General features: G+C 29.0%; 3 protein-coding genes across 5 annotated transcripts; all 3 read right to left on the bottom strand.

Moving 5' to 3' along the window:
- Positions 1 to 4,658: 4,658 nt before the first annotated feature.
- LOC115709465 (protein JINGUBANG) lies at positions 4,659 to 6,552 on the bottom strand. The gene has a single exon (XM_030637579.2). It carries the CDS (start codon positions 6,266 to 6,268, stop codon positions 4,991 to 4,993), a length of 1,278 nt encoding a protein of 425 aa, XP_030493439.2. The 5' UTR covers positions 6,269 to 6,552; the 3' UTR covers positions 4,659 to 4,990.
- A 6,658-nt stretch (positions 6,553 to 13,210) lies between these two features.
- LOC115711218 (protein EARLY RESPONSIVE TO DEHYDRATION 15) lies at positions 13,211 to 15,296 on the bottom strand. 3 transcript variants are annotated; one of them, XM_030639548.2, is made up of 3 exons: positions 15,107 to 15,296; positions 13,825 to 14,187; positions 13,211 to 13,660 (listed from the first exon to the last, which is right to left on the bottom strand). In XM_030639548.2, the coding sequence occupies exons 2-3, from the start codon at positions 14,180 to 14,182 to the stop codon at positions 13,515 to 13,517; spliced, it is 504 nt and encodes a 167-aa protein (XP_030495408.2). In that variant the 5' UTR covers positions 14,183 to 14,187; positions 15,107 to 15,296; the 3' UTR covers positions 13,211 to 13,514. The 3 variants fall into 3 exon arrangements, with proteins under 3 accessions (XP_030495408.2, XP_030495406.2, XP_030495407.2); XM_030639546.2 differs by having other exon boundaries at positions 13,825 to 14,196; positions 15,107 to 15,279; XM_030639547.2 differs by having other exon boundaries at positions 13,825 to 14,208; positions 15,107 to 15,267.
- A 1,195-nt stretch (positions 15,297 to 16,491) lies between these two features.
- On the bottom strand, positions 16,492 to 17,189 carry LOC115709463 (uncharacterized). The gene is made up of 2 exons (XM_061112893.1): positions 16,832 to 17,189; positions 16,492 to 16,709 (listed from the first exon to the last, which is right to left on the bottom strand). Exons 1-2 carry the CDS (start codon positions 17,142 to 17,144, stop codon positions 16,693 to 16,695), a joined length of 330 nt encoding a protein of 109 aa, XP_060968876.1. The 5' UTR covers positions 17,145 to 17,189; the 3' UTR covers positions 16,492 to 16,692.
- Between the last annotated feature and the right edge of the window lie 817 nt (positions 17,190 to 18,006).

The following is an 18,006-nucleotide window of genomic DNA, read 5'->3' as shown; positions in this document are numbered from 1 at the left end:
TCAACACTCTCAGCCAATTCATGTCTTGCCCTCGCACTACACATTTGACAGCTTTACATCATCTTCTTCGCTACCTCAAAGGGTCACCTGGCCAAGGCATTTTATACTCTTCAACATCATCCCTCCATCTCCGAGGATTTTCTGACTCCGATTGGGCAACTTGTTCAATCACTCGTCGATCTATAACAGGCTATTGCATTTTTATTGGCGATTGCCTCATCTCTTGGAAAACAAAGAAACAACCAACGGTCTCTAGAAGTTCAGCTGAAGCTGAATACCGCGCTTTAGCTTCTACCACAAGTGAGATAACATGGATACAATACCTACTACAAGACCTTCACATCGATCAACCTACCCCCGTTTTCCATTTCTTGTGATAACCAATCGGCGATCCACATCGCCAATAATCCAACCTTTCACGAACGCACCAAGCACATCGAACTAGATTGTCACTTCATTCGTGAAAAAATCACCAAGTCTGCCATTAGATTGATCCCTGTTAGCAGCAATCTACAACTCGCCGACGCCTTCACCAAGCCTCTCCCATCTACCATCCTCAATACTCATCTCTCCAAGATGGCCATTCATGATATCTATGGTCCATCTTGAGGGGGGGGGGGTAACAAGAATATTGTATTTCTGTTATACTCTGTTAGTTTATATTGTATTCTGTTAGTGACATATACATATACATATGTATATGTTTGTTTGGTTGGTCCCTTGTTTTCAACGGTTCTCCTTGATTTAAGGAGATCTGTTTCTGATTTCACTGCTGCCTATTTAAGGCTTATTTCCTTTTGTAAACAAATCAATTCAATACAATAAAATCTCTTGAATGTTTTCCCTTTTCTTCCGCAATAATAATTACTAGTGTAATTATACGATTTAATAATTACACTGTAACTTTCACATACGCCCTATATATTTGTAAATAACTTTTATATGATTGTAAACATTATTATGAAAAATTAGGTATTGTATTTTTTAATTAATTTTTTTGTGGTAAGATGTACCTTTTTTTTCTTTCTAAAAAATGGTGCAGAATGTAATTATTCCAAAAATTAGTAATTTTAATCAATAAATTATAGTTAGTCCACATAAAATAAAAGGGTATTTGATTTGAATGGCATAAAGTGATTTATTAGTTACCTATAGTTTATTTTAAAAGGAAAGAAAATATTACTTTAATTCAAAACTAGTGGAGGAGAACAATCAAACAATTACACTAAGAGTTAATTAATTATTTAGTGTATTTGATCCAATGGAGTTTAATAACAAAAGTATAATTAACTGCAATAATTCATTTATAGATACCTCTAATTAGCTAGTAATACTAGATTGTTACATCCAACCCTAAATGATTACACAATTAGGCAAATCTAAGATGAAAGTAAACATTCTCACATGCATAGCATAACGAGTTGGACATGTTTTTTTGTCTTTACAAAGTTTGAGACTCGATTTTTTCTAATCCTACCTTACATATAATTAAGATCAGTCTTAAAATTTAGTGAGTCATAGGAAAAAAAGTTATTTTTGGATCCTTATTTAGAAGAATATGGTATTTTTTAAAATCAGTACCTACCTTACATATAGGGTCAGCCCTGAAATTTAGTAGATCTTAGGAAAAAAATTATTTTTGGGCCCTTATTTAAAAAAATATGGTATTTTTCAAAATTAGTAAAAAAAATTTGTACTTTTAAAAGAGAATTTTTTTTAAATTCCTGAGCTAGGTGGACCGTAATCACAAGCCTAGTCGGCTTATGTATAAGATCAGGACTAAACCTGCATATTATATCTTTCTAAAAATGCAAAATATACTTAAAGTAAATAGGTAAAAACTTTCATTTGTTAGTAATTTTATATCAGTAAGGTTCCCACAAACAACACAAGTTGTCTATGGATTGTTTTTATTTTTCTTTTTTTACTTAGAAGATTGTTTAGCTTTGAAGTACTTTTTCTTTATGAATTTTTAAATGCCTTAGCACTTTCTATATTTATTTGTAGACCTTTTGTGGTCCAACACTAGTGGGAATGGGTCTCAATACTATGCAACAAAAATAAAGAAGATAAAAAAGCAATGTCTTAGAAGACTAGGTTTAGTAGTTGTTGTTGGGCCAATAAATTTGGTACTGTAGTTGCTTTAAAATCTTTCAAGGAATTATTCTTTATAATATAAAAAAGATTTAAGTATTATTTTGGATTCTGTATTATGTAAAAATTACTAATTGGGTTCTTAATTTTATTAAATAATTATTCAGATGGTATAATTTTACAAGCGATACATAATAATATCTTGAGTCCAATATTAGTGAATATTTTTTCAATATGATTAAAGTATCAACTAATTTGAAGTTATTTTCTAATACTATGAGGTCTAAAAGACATAATTAATTGGTCATAATACTTTTCATTTGGGGTATAATATAGAATTCAAATTATCATTTAAACAAATAAAAAGTTTGATAGGTAACTTTTAAAAAATATAAAACTTAAAATGGTATTTATCCTATAAAAATATGTAGATACTTAAAAGTATCATTATTCTTATTATTGTAATTTAATTTTGGATTCATATATTTTAATTTAATAATTATTATGAAAAAATGTTAATTACTCGGACTAGGCCTGTACGAAGAGTCAACATCTAAATAAAAGGCGGGCGCCGAAAAGGAACCAGCCCAGCCTCTTCAAGAAAGCTTTGCTTGTTAGGCGCTGCCTATTCACTCGGACAATGCTCTGAACACGAAAGTGTGCAGTTCCGCCCCCTTCTCCCATGCTGAGTCACAGGCAGCGCCTCGGAAAGCACGGACCAGGGAAACTTGCACGTGTGGTTCTGGCCGGGGACCCCGGTATACTGTACTAATATGTGTAGGTCCCCGTAATTCGAGTGAGATTGTCATGGCGCAAAAGCAGATATGGTCCGGTATTCCCTTGTTCCCTGTATTGGTTATGTTCTACACTTTTTGGAAGCTCAAAATAAAAAATAAAATGTCTTACTAGACTAACAAATATTCATAACTTAGTTGGTAATGATGTATGTCACATTCTACAATAGTGTGAATTTAATTCTCCTGATATTTTTTTTTAATATTTTTTATATATATATTTCTAAAAATGAGAATTCTAAAATTTAATTGACCTTAAGTAGGTATATTTTGAGCTCCTGTCTCATAATGATAAGCATCATTATACCATGTGTAATAACAATGCTTCTTCTAATATAGTTTTTGAAGGACTTTATGTGGTCCTCATTTTTAAGATGAATAAATAGATTGGTCATTAAGGCAAACAGTTTGAAAGTTTGCTCTAAATCCCAATAAAAAGCTAATATATAGAATAATCATTCAATATTTAATGCTTAAACACAACTAATTATCACTCTGGACTATTGGGTACATGACACGTGGCATTTGCCCGTTAAATTCACAAAACATTATATTTAAAGACAAAAAGAACAACTGTATAAACACTTAAAAAAATTTATGGGGACATTGTCAACATTCTTGAAGAAAAGATTCCTTGCCTCAAATCCACACATCTATTGTTTAAGTTGCCATAACATTTTTCTTTTGTTAGTGAGAACATTAATATTATAGTATTATAATTTTAGTATTAGTGGGGTAGTAATGCTATGTCTTGAGGAAGCAATCCCATGTTCTTAGCCTTACCTTATTTTCCTTTGATTAGAAAGATATGTCCTTAGCCATATATCAATGAGAAAATTTTGCTTATATTTTAGCAATCAATTAAGTTGTTGAATAATAATAATTCAGCTAACAAATAATGCTATTTCATTTCATTGATTATATACTTTGTAATTTTGATTATAATCAAAAAGAAATTATGTAAATTTTTTCTTAAGATTTATCAAATTTGAGGACCGATTCGACTTTATCGAGAATTTTGTTTATATTTTAACAAATTGAACTAACAAATAATTATTACTATTTCATTTCATTGATTAAATATTATAGAATGGGAAATTTGATTTTTTATGCTTACATTTGGTTAAAATTTTTTTTCTAAACAAATAATAACTAATATTTGTAAAATATGACAATTTTTATGATATCCCTAAAATACCCCTATTTACATCACCCCATTTACACCATCGGACCACCCATCGGGCTACCCATCGGACCATCCATCGGGCCACCCCATCGGGCCACCATCGGACCACCCATCGGGCCACCTATCGGACCCATCGGACTACCATCGGACCAAATCTGCTACCAATTTTTTTTTATGTTTTTGTGCATACAAAAGTAGCATCAGGTGACCATCGGACCACCATCGGACTACCATCGGACCCCATCGGACTACCAATTTTTTTTTTTTTATGTTTTTGCACTAAAAAAAAGTATGGAAAATTTGAGAGGGGTATTTTTGGATTTTAGATAAAGTGGTCATATATTTTCAATGATGATATGTATTAGTTTAGAAATAAAATATTAAGTATATGTAAGTATAGAAAATCAAATTTCCCTATAGAATTTTGATTATATTTGACAAGAAATTATGTAAAAGAAAAAGAAAATTACATTGATTATAAGTTTTTTTTTTATTTTTTAAGGTTAACCAAATTTCATGGCCGACTCGACTCTCTCTTTAAGTATATCAATAGGAAAATTTTGTTTATATTTCAACAATTGAACTAACAAATAATTAATGCTATTTCATTTTATTGATTAATTACTTTAGAATATTGATTACAATTGACAAGAAACTATGTAAAAATACTAAAAGGTAACCAAAAACCAAAAAGAAAATCACACAAATTACCCTTTAATATATATCCTAAACTCAACACTCAAAACTCTTTGAAAATCAAGTTTGAGTATTTCACAACCAAAAAAACTCAAAACTCAAAGTTGCCCTTTTCTCCACTATTGTATACCCTTTGCAAACTATTTCAATCCTCACACAAACTATGAACAAAATAAGTAAAAAAAACCAAAAAAGTTGTGAACTTTATGAATACCCATCATCAAATTCTTCTTATAGAAATACATTCTTGTTCTTGGTCTTGTTCTTGGTCTTGTTTTGATGAGTATTTTGAAACCCACCAAACTCTCAAACTCTTGTCTAAACTTCCACTATACAACATGAACCCACCACCAACATTATTAGGTGAAGCTTGTAAACATTTGATTGGCCCTTCATGACCATTAATAACACCAATTTTACAAATCTTACCATAACATTGTCTCTTCCAAATCCCAATACTCTTATCAGCTGAGCCACTACACACAAAATCACCCACTAAGCACATACTCAACACAGCCATTTGATGAGCTTTAACCTCACAAACAATCTTCCAATTACTCAATTCTCTATTCCCTTCCCACCCCATTAAATAACCATCTGATCCACCTGAGTAAATCCACTTACCATCCTCAGAAACCACAACTGAATTAACTGACACATCCTTATTATGACCCTCCAAAACACCCTTAAGACAATGACCACTTGTTTCTTTGCCCCAAGCTTTGATTTTTCCATCAGCTGAAGCTGAGTAAACTATTCCTTTACCTGCAACAACACCATTTATAGCATCATCATGAGCCTTTATTGACTCTAAACACTTCAAATCAGATACTCTCCAAACCTTCAAAGTCTTATCCCATGAACCTGAATAAATCAACCCATTACAGATTGCTAAACATGATATACTATCAGCATGTTCAATCCATAATTTCTTATGGTTTCTTCTAGTTTGAACATAGTTTTTCTGTTTCATGAATTTCCCCAAATAATCTTTTGTTGTTGGAAGTGTATCAACAAGTTTAAAAACATTCTCTGATCTTCTTGACACTTTCCATACTCTAATTCTACTATCTTGATGAGCTGTAAAGACTTTGTTTCCTGTTGTAACAAGAGCTTTGACAGAGCCATTATCACCATGACCAAACTTGGTGAAAAGCCTTAAATCAGGTTGTTGCCATACTATGATATCTTTCCCTTGTGAAGCACTGAGTATAAACTCACCACATAATGCTAAACAAGAAACAGAACCAATATGACCTGAGAGTACAGCTAACGATTTATATGAGAAAAAATCACAAAAGGGTATGTTTTTATGAAGCTCAAAATGACTAACTGTTGGTGGGTTTTCGATATCGCCTTCTTCGCTGCTGGCGCTGCTGCTTCGGGGGCTGGTGGTGGTGTTGGTGGTGGTGATGCTTCTGCTACTACAACTGCTTGTAATTGAGGAAGAAAGTAATGGGGTAAGAGCCATTTTGGTGTCCAAAAGGGTTGAATTCATAGTAAACTAAAGTGTTTGTTATGTGTTTGATGAAATGTGTAAATGGGTCCAAGTAATGGAAAAGGGAAAAAGATGATCTGGGTTTGGAGGAGCGTTGTTGTAAAGTATAGGGAGCTAAAGAACACGGATTTCTGGTTGTAAAGACAGAGTCTTTTTTTGTTTTTATGATATGATTTGATGATTTTGTGTAAGTATAAATGTTTGATGAGAGAGAAAAAGATTGAGAGAGAGATGCAACGGCTACTTTGACAAATACAACTATAAAAGAAAAAAGAAAAGGTAAGGTTGTTCTAAGGGACCACTCCTTTCATATATATATATATAGTTTTTTAGTGGAAGATTAAGATGCTATATAGCTTAGGAAATTTGTATATTACACCTATTAAAGGATGTTTTGGTAATTTTTATTTGTTTCGGTATTTAAAAAAATTATTTAGTTCAATTTTTTTATTATATATAATTGTATATGTTGTAATTATTTAAGATCATTTGTAAATTTTAAAATATGTTTGAAGAATTTATCGTATCGAAAATAAGGTTCAAATAATTACTTACCACACTAAAAAATAGTTGCACGTGCAATAAAATATTTAAATCTTATTTTCAGTATTTAAAATTATTCAAATTTTTTTTAAAATTTATAAATGATCTTAACTAAATATTAAATAAATATAACGTACAGAATCATTAAAAAAAATTCTCCTCTTGTTGAAATAAATAGAGGTATATCGAAACACCTTTTTAGATAAGTGTACTATAAGAAGTGACATACTGTTATATGTTTATTTTAATATCAGGTCTCACAAATTATAATTTAATAAATAATACGGTAACTATTAGAAAGTGATATATAGCAATACTCTTTATTTTTTGAGGATTGCTATTGGACACCAGTGATGTCAAACACCTTCTAGAGGCAGCTCCCGACAATTGATTAGCGATATTTTCTAAAAGCTATTATATTAAGAGCATTACTATTGAGCATCAATGATGTCTATTACCTTTTATAGGTAGTGCCTTACGATTAGGTTAGCAATATTACCTAAAAATAATTTACTTAAATTATATGAGATATGATATTTAATTACACTAATATCGGTATGATACTATAAAGGCCACTATATACCAATAGTTATATTAAATAATATGAAACTGAATATTTAATTATACCAATAGTAATATTAACACTTAAGAAAATATTAGACACCAATAATACTTTTTGTCTTATTTTTTTTAGTGGAAGATGAAGATGTTGTATAGCTTATAGGCTTTGTATTTTGTTATTATATTTATTTCCACTTTAGGACTTTTTGTTGGTTGACCAATCACAACAAGCAATGGTTTAGAGCTTGACAAGTGTGTTATTCAACATCGTGTATTCTCTCATGTGTCATGTGAAGCTTTTTTTGTGTTTTGTTTATTTTAGTATTGCAGCTTTAGTTATATGCAAAAAACATAGAAAGTTTAGAACAATTCTAGGTAATATTATTGTTTTGTTGTGTCTTTGCTAGTTATGTGCGCAATACCATTTAATTCCAACACTTGTTGACACCTTATTTAGTGAAAATAAATGGATAATAATAAATACACAATATTGGGTCATCTAATTATGATACTCCCAATTTTGCTATATTTATTAATAATAAATGACAAATCCTTTTTTTTTTTTGTTAGTGTGTGTGAGAATAAATGACAAATAATATTGGGTCATGAGAATATTGTTTTTTTTTTTTTTGCTAAAAGTCATGAGAAATTATATTGTTGTGAATTGTGATGATACTTCAAATTTGTTTTGTGGAGATAGTGTAAAGTTCTTGTAACTCTTGAATTAAAAACATTATACTAATGAGATGAAACATGAGAATAATACATTAAATGTAGTATCATAAAAACAAATTAGGTATTTTTTTTTAGAAAATAGTTATATTTTTTAATAAATAATAGTTAAAATACAAAATATAGTATTTCAAAAAAAATTTGAGCCTTTTTGTTAAAGAGTTTTTTGAACTTAGGTGGAGAGCGTTAGATGTACTCCTCCACCTTTGAGCTAACCCACACTAATAGAGTTGCTTATAGTTTTGCTAAAAGCATTTTGTTCTTTTCTGGATAATTATTTTAGTAGAAAAATATTTATACTGAGTTTATATCTATCATTGTAGATGATTGTTCTTCTTAATAAAGTTATTTCCACTAAAAAACATTATACTTAATTTTTATTAAATAATATAATTTGTATCATATATTCTTTTTAGGGGAATTACCTTGTATATTATTTTTTTAATTTTTTTTTCTTCAAATTTACGGTTTGGGTTTCTAAAATGAATGCAACGCTAGTTGCAATAGAGATTTCTATATGATTTTTTGTTGCGATTTAGGTTGCAGTGCTAGTTACAATAGGGATTTCTATGTAGAATTCCATAAAAATATAAAAAAAACTGTTTTGAAGTGTAAAAATAAAAAAAAAACCATTTCTTTTTAATCCCAACTTATATTACCCTAAACATCATGATATTTTTGTCTCTCTTTTTTTTTTATATATATATATACAAAAAATGAAATATTATTATAAATAAAAGTAAATTTAGGGATGAATTTAATTAGTGTAAATTTATAACATAAAAGATAAAATATAATGTAAAATCTAAATAGTATTACACAACATTAGATTGAAAGGTGCATTATAATAGAGATTTATTAGAATATGCTTAGAGACCATTTCAAAAAGAAAGGAAAAAAATAATTAAAGAATATGCTTGGAGATAATATGATAAACTTTACTTTTATGTGAAAATGAAGTAAAGATTACATTTTTTTGCTTATTTAGGTACTTTAATTTGGCCCATGTTTAGGGCATATGGTTTGGACAACAATGGACTAATGAAGTTGACTACATACCAAGATTATGATTCCTCATTAAATAATTATCATCAAATCATAAAGAATTAATATTGTCAAAAACAAACATTGGCAACTTCAATGAGGGAGAATTCAAATCTTTGCTTCCACTTGAACTCCACTATAATGTTTCATTTATTGATTTTGTTGTAATATTTTAGTTCTTATTTTATTTCTTAACCCCTCCTATATGCCTTTACAAACATATAAATTTGTTAATTAAAGACAACAATAATAATAAAATTAGGGTTAATTAATTTATGTAAAGCAATAGTAGTTGAAAAAAAACTTGACATCATTATTAGATCTCATGAATCACATTCCCACACTAATTAATTATCAATCAAGACTATGAAATTTTATTTTAATTTTGTTAAGTGGGAGAAATCTTTGTAAAGTTTATATTAATCTAGTGTCTAATTTTAGTATTTAAATCTAGACCTTTAGGTTAATTGTATTTGTCTATAAAAATAAATATAGATGAGTATTATATAAATAGGCCACCACTAGTGTTACCATTTTTTCTCAATATTAGTATTTTAATCTTTGGTTAATTGGCACACAATGATATTTAAAACCATGAAATCAATCAAGGTCGGTTATAATAAGTAAATAAAATAAAATAAAGTAACACATAAAACCTTATATTATAGGTTCAATTATAGCTTTTCTTAGCCTCTCACATGGAGCAATGTGTTTCCCAATTAATGGGTATATTTCATATGGAGAAAAAGTTACCAAAAAAAACTATACACTATAAAGGAAAAAGGAGAAAGTACATGTTATTTTAATACAATAATTTCTTTTATTTATTTAAATAAAAAGAGGGTGTTTGTTGTTAATGCTATTTGTTTAAGTTTCAATTAGTGAAATTGTTGTTAAGTTGTTAATTAATGCTATTATTTTAAAGAGTACTAGCTAGGAAAGTGACAATAATTAGCATAATATAATCTTACAAGTGACACGTTTAATGATCATTTAACTTAATTGGTATGCAATAATAAACCAAAATTAATGGTTTTTATGATTGGAGAAAGAAGAACAAATAAGGGTGAGTGTAAGTGATATGATGTGTTTATAATGCCTTAGAATTTTTCTATGCATATTCATGTGATCTTAAAATAGAGTTTATATCTATGTGGAAACATTGATTAATTGCTCTTTCTCTAAGGGCATCTTGTTTGCATGTGTGGACTAAAAAGTAAGACAAAGATCAAAACACATGTAGCTCCCTTGAAAGCAATGTAGAGACCTTAACAAAAAATAGAAATAAGATTGTTAGTTGGTTAATTTTAAAGGGGGTATTTGTGAAATAATGGAGACTAATAGTGCAATACTAATCTAAAAAATTTATTTACCTAGTTCTTTAAAACACAAAAGCAAATTATTAGATGAACATCAACATACAATTGTGATAAGACAATATATATTAATAGACTCAAATTGAGGACCTAGCAATAAAACTCTAGTTAGCTAGGCCTCCTCAATTATGTAGAAAAATTATACTTCTGCTTCAATTAGACTTCACACAAATGTTAAGCTCATTAACTAAGAGAAATACTAAAAGGCACTAGTGGTACCTAGCTAGCACCTTCTAAAATGTCATATCGTTGTTGTTTGAATTAAGTATTGTCTCCCACACAATTTAACTTAATAACTATTATGGAATATTGTTAACCATTCGTAGGACGACACTTCATCATTGTGGTACCACTGATGCCTTATAACAATACTCATTAACTATAGATCACTAACTATATAGGCTAAAACGATACAAATTATCCATCAACCTATATTTTAATAAAACATTTCAAACGTTATTGTAAGCTCAAAATAAAATTCTTACACATATTACGTATATGTTGTTAAAGTTTGCTCCAATGTACCGTGCTACATGGCATGACATATATATATATTGTAATTATAATTTATAATTTTAGTATATATATTATTAATTAAAAATAAAAATAAAATAAATTAAAAAAGAATACATAATTTTGGTATTGTTGTGATTAGAATGAAAAAGAACTTTGTTATGAGGTATATGTATTAGAGTGTCTAGCACCTCTATGACATGACGTTTTATAATTAGTTAGCAGTTCTTTATAATTTTTGTTAAATTAAAATTAGTGAGATCCAATATTAAATTATACCAATAAGAACACTTTATAAGGATACTAAGCACCACGAATACCTTTTAACATTTCTCATGAAAAAAATTATAGTGTTATATATTTGATGTTAGTTCAACAAAATATGATACACTCAACATATACTAAATTTACAAAAATTATCAAAAGATATAATATTGCAAAAACACATTAAAAAGAGCTTAGTTTAACCATACTTTTATTCTGTTAAGTGATAATGATGCTACAAAAGCAATATTTGGACTTGTTTTTTTTTTTTTAATAAAAGAAAAAGTGGGTGAGGTTTGGTGAGATGTGTTAGTTTACATAACAAAAAGGCTCCTCTTCCAATATTTGGGCATGAATTTTTCTGGGATATACATAAGCATGAAATATATATATAAGTCATGATCAAATGAAGGCATGGTTTTTGTTTGTAATATATATAATAAATATCACTTTTTCATGTGTAGCTACTGTACTGTTATGTCTTTAAGCAAGCTCTTCATAACCTTGCCGACCAATTCTCATCACAATTATATATACAATATATTAGAAAACTGAATGATGATGATAACTAGTAACATGTAACTATATAGTAATTAATTAATTAAAAGTAATAGCGTGTTTCTGATAACAAAGTTTATTTACGGTATAAATATTTAAAATTTAACTACAGATACATATTTAAGTTTAATTTTTAACGGTAATAATATTTAAGTTATATTTTTAAAATTTCCATAAGTATTTGACAAGTTAATGTTCACGTGACAGTACCTGATTTGTCTATATCATTAAATTTTAATATTTATCTACAACTTACAACCGAGAATTAAACTTAAATATATACTTCAAAAATTATTTTTATTTATAATATATATGTGTTTTAACTAGGTTTTTAGGAGGGTCGTATATATGACATTTTGTCTTATATTGTGTAATTATTATTACCTAATTCAATATTTTGTTATTGATATGATGTTAACATGATTTTGTTGGATCATGCATGCATGTTGAACCTTACTTGTTTCATATTCATATATAGATATAGTGTATATATTCACGTGCATCTTCTTTTTGTTTTTTTTTATTCTTTTTTCTTATAGAACTTAATTAATTTAATTTCAATTGGATTATATTAGTGCTTAACTCAACTCCAAAATCATAGAAATTTGAATCTTTTAATTGCTATATTGAGCTACTAGCTCATCTCAAACAAAGTGGTTATACAATATTACTTGTGTATTATGTTGAGGATGACTCTTTACAAACCAGGAGGTTAATTTAGATGGTTAAATACTTTGAATTTTTAAAAATATTACTTATTAAGTTAATTTAAATGGTTAGTAATAAATGCTACTTTGAGAAAAATACTTGAAGTAAAATTTTAAAAATAAATTGTTATATGAAGATCTAAGAAAAATTAGAGCTTTAATCTGAGTTGGACTTGACCTCGAATTAGAAAGTAGTTAGTTTTATTTTTGTTGAAATTCAAGAGTGAAAATGATTAAAGAGAACCATATAATTTTATAATCTGTTTGTGTATTGCCTCATTTCGAAATGCATTAAGTGCATAAAAATGGCTTTGAGCCTTCAACTAACTTCTTAAAAAGCTTTATTCATATTAGTGTGATTGGATTTTTGAGTCATATTTTGCTTAGACAAACTCATGGAGAATTTTAGTTTAATAACAAGATATCATAATATAAAACAAACTCCAAATTCAAGTTTGAGGAAGAAAAAGAAAGAATCAAAATGCAGCTTTTTTAGCTTGATTTTGAAACATATCTAACCTTACAATATCTTTAGAGAAGTGAAAAATTGTAAAATCTAAGAGGAATTCGAATTTCGGACCTTATCTATCAACAAACTCTCTTAAGTTCAACTTTTAGCATAATAAACAAGAGAATACTTTTAGTTACATCAAAAAGATGTCTTTCATTTTCTATTTCATGTTGGCAAAGTTCAACTTCAATAATTATTTCAAGTGAGCAAAGTTCAAGATTACATACTCTTCTACACAAAAGACCTAACATTTAAGCATTTAACTTAGACAATAAGCATAAAAACACACACTGATAATATAACAAGATGAAGTAGTTGCAACCTTGCCATCTATGTACAAAAATCCCACCTCAAGTTGACTCATAAAAACTCAATCTTCGGAGAATGCAGCTTTGTATTATTTGTTAAGTTCTCAGTTTTAAACATTTCCCAAGTCTTCAACGGGGTTGTTGGATGCGAAAATGGGCAACTTTTGGGCTCGTCTTCTGAACTGGCTTCTCGCGGTAGCTTACTGGCATTTTTTCCCACTTAACCTCACTTTCTTTCATTGATTTTAACAAGATTGCTTTGACATCCTTTTGACCTATTACACCAACAAATTGTTCATACAAATTTGGAGATGAAAGAATACTAAATTTAATTTTCACAACAATAAACTCACTTCCTTTTAAAGCAAAAAAGCATAAGACATAACAAATAACAGCTTTATCATTTCATAACATTCAAAACCAGAATTCAAGAGCTCACCATCATTAGGCTTACTACCCTTTTTGTTATCAGAAGGAGGCTTTAGTTGAGTTTCTCCTCCATCTTCATATGAATTGTCAGTAAAGCCTTCTTCAACGAAACCAAGATCAAATGCATCATTTGCCATATCATCTGTGTCGAAAGCATCATCATCATTATCATAGGCATTGGCACCACCATCAAAATCCTCCTCCTGGTTCTGGCTTAGCCAATAGTCTCTAAACCAGGGTGAAGTTTTGACTAACTCCCACCATTCAGGGGAGAAATCTTCCACTTGTTTCAGTGCAGCTGGAACAAACAGAGGTGCATTTGGATTCAATGATGATGATGATGATCTTTCTCCTGACACTAATGCCATTTCCCCTACAATATCTGTATATCAATCTCAAAAGTACAAAAAGGTTCATTATTAACAGAACAAAATTCCACCATAAAAAACCATCAATTTCACCATGAAAATATCTCTACTAATCATTGCTCTAAATCAGTTCAAGTGTGTCAAAAACATGCATCATAGATTGTCAAACTGAGTAGGAAAAATATTACTTTGAACTTAATTTTTGTCAATTTTTTTTAATATAAAAAATTTGAAAATAAATTCTAACATAAATAGATGTAAAAAAAATGTAATCATCATTGTCCTAACAGCTCTCGATCGTATTTAACTCAGAGTATTATTTTATACTATTTTTTAATTTGTCATTTAATAATTTAAAAAAAACATTTTACAAAACATTGTATCTAAAATAGTATTTACTCTTATATTATATATCCTTCCCTTTAAGTTATTTTTACAAACACTTAGAATTCATTTTTTTACAGATTCATAATCATCATTAATATTACAAAGGTTCACTATTGACAAAACAAATTCCACCAAAAACTTTCAATTTCACTATGAAAATGTCTCCACTAATCATTGATCTAAATCAATACTAATCATTGTTCAATTTGTAAATATATAAACATACATATATAGATATATTATTCCTTTCCTTTAAGTTATTTTTACAAACAGTTAGTATCCATTCATATAAAGTAACAGAATAAACACAGGACTTAGATCACTAACCAAACTAACCGATCTCTAAGATCTATACATGTTTTATGAAAAAAAGAATCAAACTTTTGATTTGTTCAGATTCATTTTTGAATACCCAGAATCATAAACCACAAGATCTTCAACATCTGATCAACTTTAACAACTTTTGAAATAATCAAAATATCAAACATGAACAGAACTGAACAAAAAAAAAACAACAACCTTAAAATAATGTTGTACCTTAAATCAATTGTTCCTCAGATCTTGGACATAAAAAAGTAGTAGTACTAGACTGGCTCTGATTGATCTGGTGTTTGTTTAAGTACAAAACTCCAATAATATACAAAAATATGGATAAGGATTCAGAGTCTGACACAGACAGTGAAGTTGTAAACTGAAGAAGAAGAGCCCATGTGCTTTTGTAAAAGCAGTTTGCATATCAAGGGTCAGGGTTGATTTGGCTTTTTGATCAACGGTTGTGATTGAGACAAGTGTTGTTGTGTTTGGTTTGGTGTCACCAGTTACTGTGTTGTCACTGTTATACAGATATTTTTGTAACCAGTGTATGAAAACGACATGTCGTTTTGTATATATAGACATGTCGTTTTTGTTATGTTTTGTAACCTATGTATGAAAACTACATGTCGGTTTCTGTTAATATACAATTATTTGTATCTCTATCTGATTGTTTTGTTATGTTTGTAATTAGTGCTGTAAATATTGGTCAAATTTTTTTACATGTCTCGAAATTAACACGAGTTCGAAAGCCATGAGTAAGTCTACGTACAGAAGAATATGGACTTGGACACGATACAGCACAATGCTATAAATTGGCACGACATGATACGAAAAATATGCTCTTAAGCACGACACAAGAAACACAAAAGATACGATACGTAAGCATAAATAAATTAGTCCAAAAAGTACGACATACGACACGCACGAATATACTTTTTCTTTAAATATAAATGTTATCAAAATTTTGCATGTATAAAAATATCGAATTTAACTGAGAACAGAAGTTATAGATGTTATGATTAATTTTTTTGTTTATTATTATTATTATTTTTATTTTCCTTTTATTTATTTTATTTATGTATATCGAGTTTGTTTAGTAGGCCGTATAAGAGTCATCTTGTATTAAATAATAAATAATATTATGTTTAAATAAAATAATGTATTGTATTAATTTAATTATTAAGACTAAAATTTTTAATATAATGTAAATTGTATTATTTAATATATAACAAATGATCCGTATTAATTACCTCGATTTATATTTACAAATGATCTGAGGTCAACCCCAATTTCCGATCCGAATCTAGTGATTGGGTTCGGGTTAAGGCCCGGGTCCTAAAATCGGACTTGGACCTGGTCCCAGACCCCGAACCCCGAACCTGGACTATAACTAAACCATGGATCCCGAACTCCAAACTAGAATCGGAGTTAGTATTAGGATCGAGTTTATTGAAAATATATTATAACTTTACACAACTTAACAAGTCAATACCAAATATAGTATTGTATCAAATAATACTATATAATACAATATAATTCAACACAATACAATAAAATACAGCTTAACAAACCAGCCATAACTATTTAAATTAAAAACATAATGCAGCTATTAATAGAAAACAAAAGCTGAGTTTATTGCTTCTTAATAATCATTTTCCAATATTAGCTATCAACAATATTACATAAATAGATAAACAACACATATAAAGAGCTCTTTGTTTTTCTTTTTTCTGAAATCATAAAGAGCTTTTATTTTTCTATTATTTATTATTAATATATATATATATATATAATTTCTTCACCAAACTTCATGGAACTGTTGAACCTGCACATAATCAACGCAAATTCATCAAAATCAACTAATCTTTTATCTCAATGACAATAACCAACAAAAATATAATTTTATCGAGAATACATAATTTTGGTAACTAGTTACTTAGTACTTACTTCCACACTTGGTTCCATGAGGAAGAGGTCTACCACAAGAAGAAGCAAGATTAAAGACCTTGTTCATGTCCACTAATCCTTCGATTTCCTTTGTTATGTGTTGACAAGCACAAGGAATGTCCACCGTCCTCACTGCATCGCAACATGGCGCCGATGGTTTTATCATCGGCGTCCCTTTCTGCACGTAAATTGCACAATGTGTTATTAGTCCTTGAAGGTCTCCTTGACACCCCTCGGTCGCTTTGCTCATAAACAACATTGTTGTCACTGCCCAAATCGCCAAAATCATCAAATTTGAACTCAATCTAGCCATTTTTAAAAATAAATATAAATTATGATATTTGATTTTTTTTGATGGAATAGTGTTTGTTTGAGGGTGTTTATATAGGAAATGGAAATTGGCGTTTTTGGGGTTTTTTTTATTACGTTATAAAATTGTTATTGTATGGCATGATGTTTCATGTGTGAGGACTTAATTTTCATCATCATTTTACCAAAAACGAGTTTTTTCACTCTCTTTGAATCAAAAACCGGGAAGAAAGACACATGTTATGGTAAGAGTAAGGAAATATTATTATTATTTTTTTTTTCAAAAAGGAAAGAAAATTAATAAATTTTGGTTATATAACATATTTGTAACCGCCACTTAAATGACGAGTCCAAAGGACGAAAAGCGTGTCTTCATAGTCGTGTTTGTAACGCCATACAATTTTAAGAGTGTTCTTGTAAATATACCATTTGTCACAAATGTTATTGCGTTTCAAGAAAAGAGTCGTTAATTAGAGGAGTCATTTTTAGAAAAATTGTTGATGTACACACCTTTTACACTAAAATACTATATTATTTGGTGACACACACTGATATTACTTTTATACTTAGTGAATTTTACATGAATGAATTTGAATGAAAAGAACATTTTTTCTCTACCTCTTCAGTAGCTCAAACAATCTCGAAAATCAGATATCAGTTATAGAAATTTTATACTTTTTACTTGCTTTACTTGTTAAAGTATGGTCTTGAAGAGCTTTCGCTCTCGGCTAACATCCAAACTGTCTTAGTTAACTATATATCGCTGGTTTAAACATCCAGAAAGTGTTACATCGAGCTAGTGTTAGATTTTTTTTTTGCGTTATACTATTAAGAATATTGTCGTTTTTCATAAATACTGTCGTTGA

The sequence above is a fragment of the Cannabis sativa genome, chromosome 3 (assembly GCF_029168945.1).
Source record: "Cannabis sativa cultivar Pink pepper isolate KNU-18-1 chromosome 3, ASM2916894v1, whole genome shotgun sequence".
Taxonomy (NCBI): Eukaryota; Viridiplantae; Streptophyta; class Magnoliopsida; order Rosales; family Cannabaceae; genus Cannabis; species Cannabis sativa.
The sequence above is the reverse complement of the archived record's forward strand: the minus strand, read 5'-3'. Positions and strand labels throughout refer to the sequence as shown.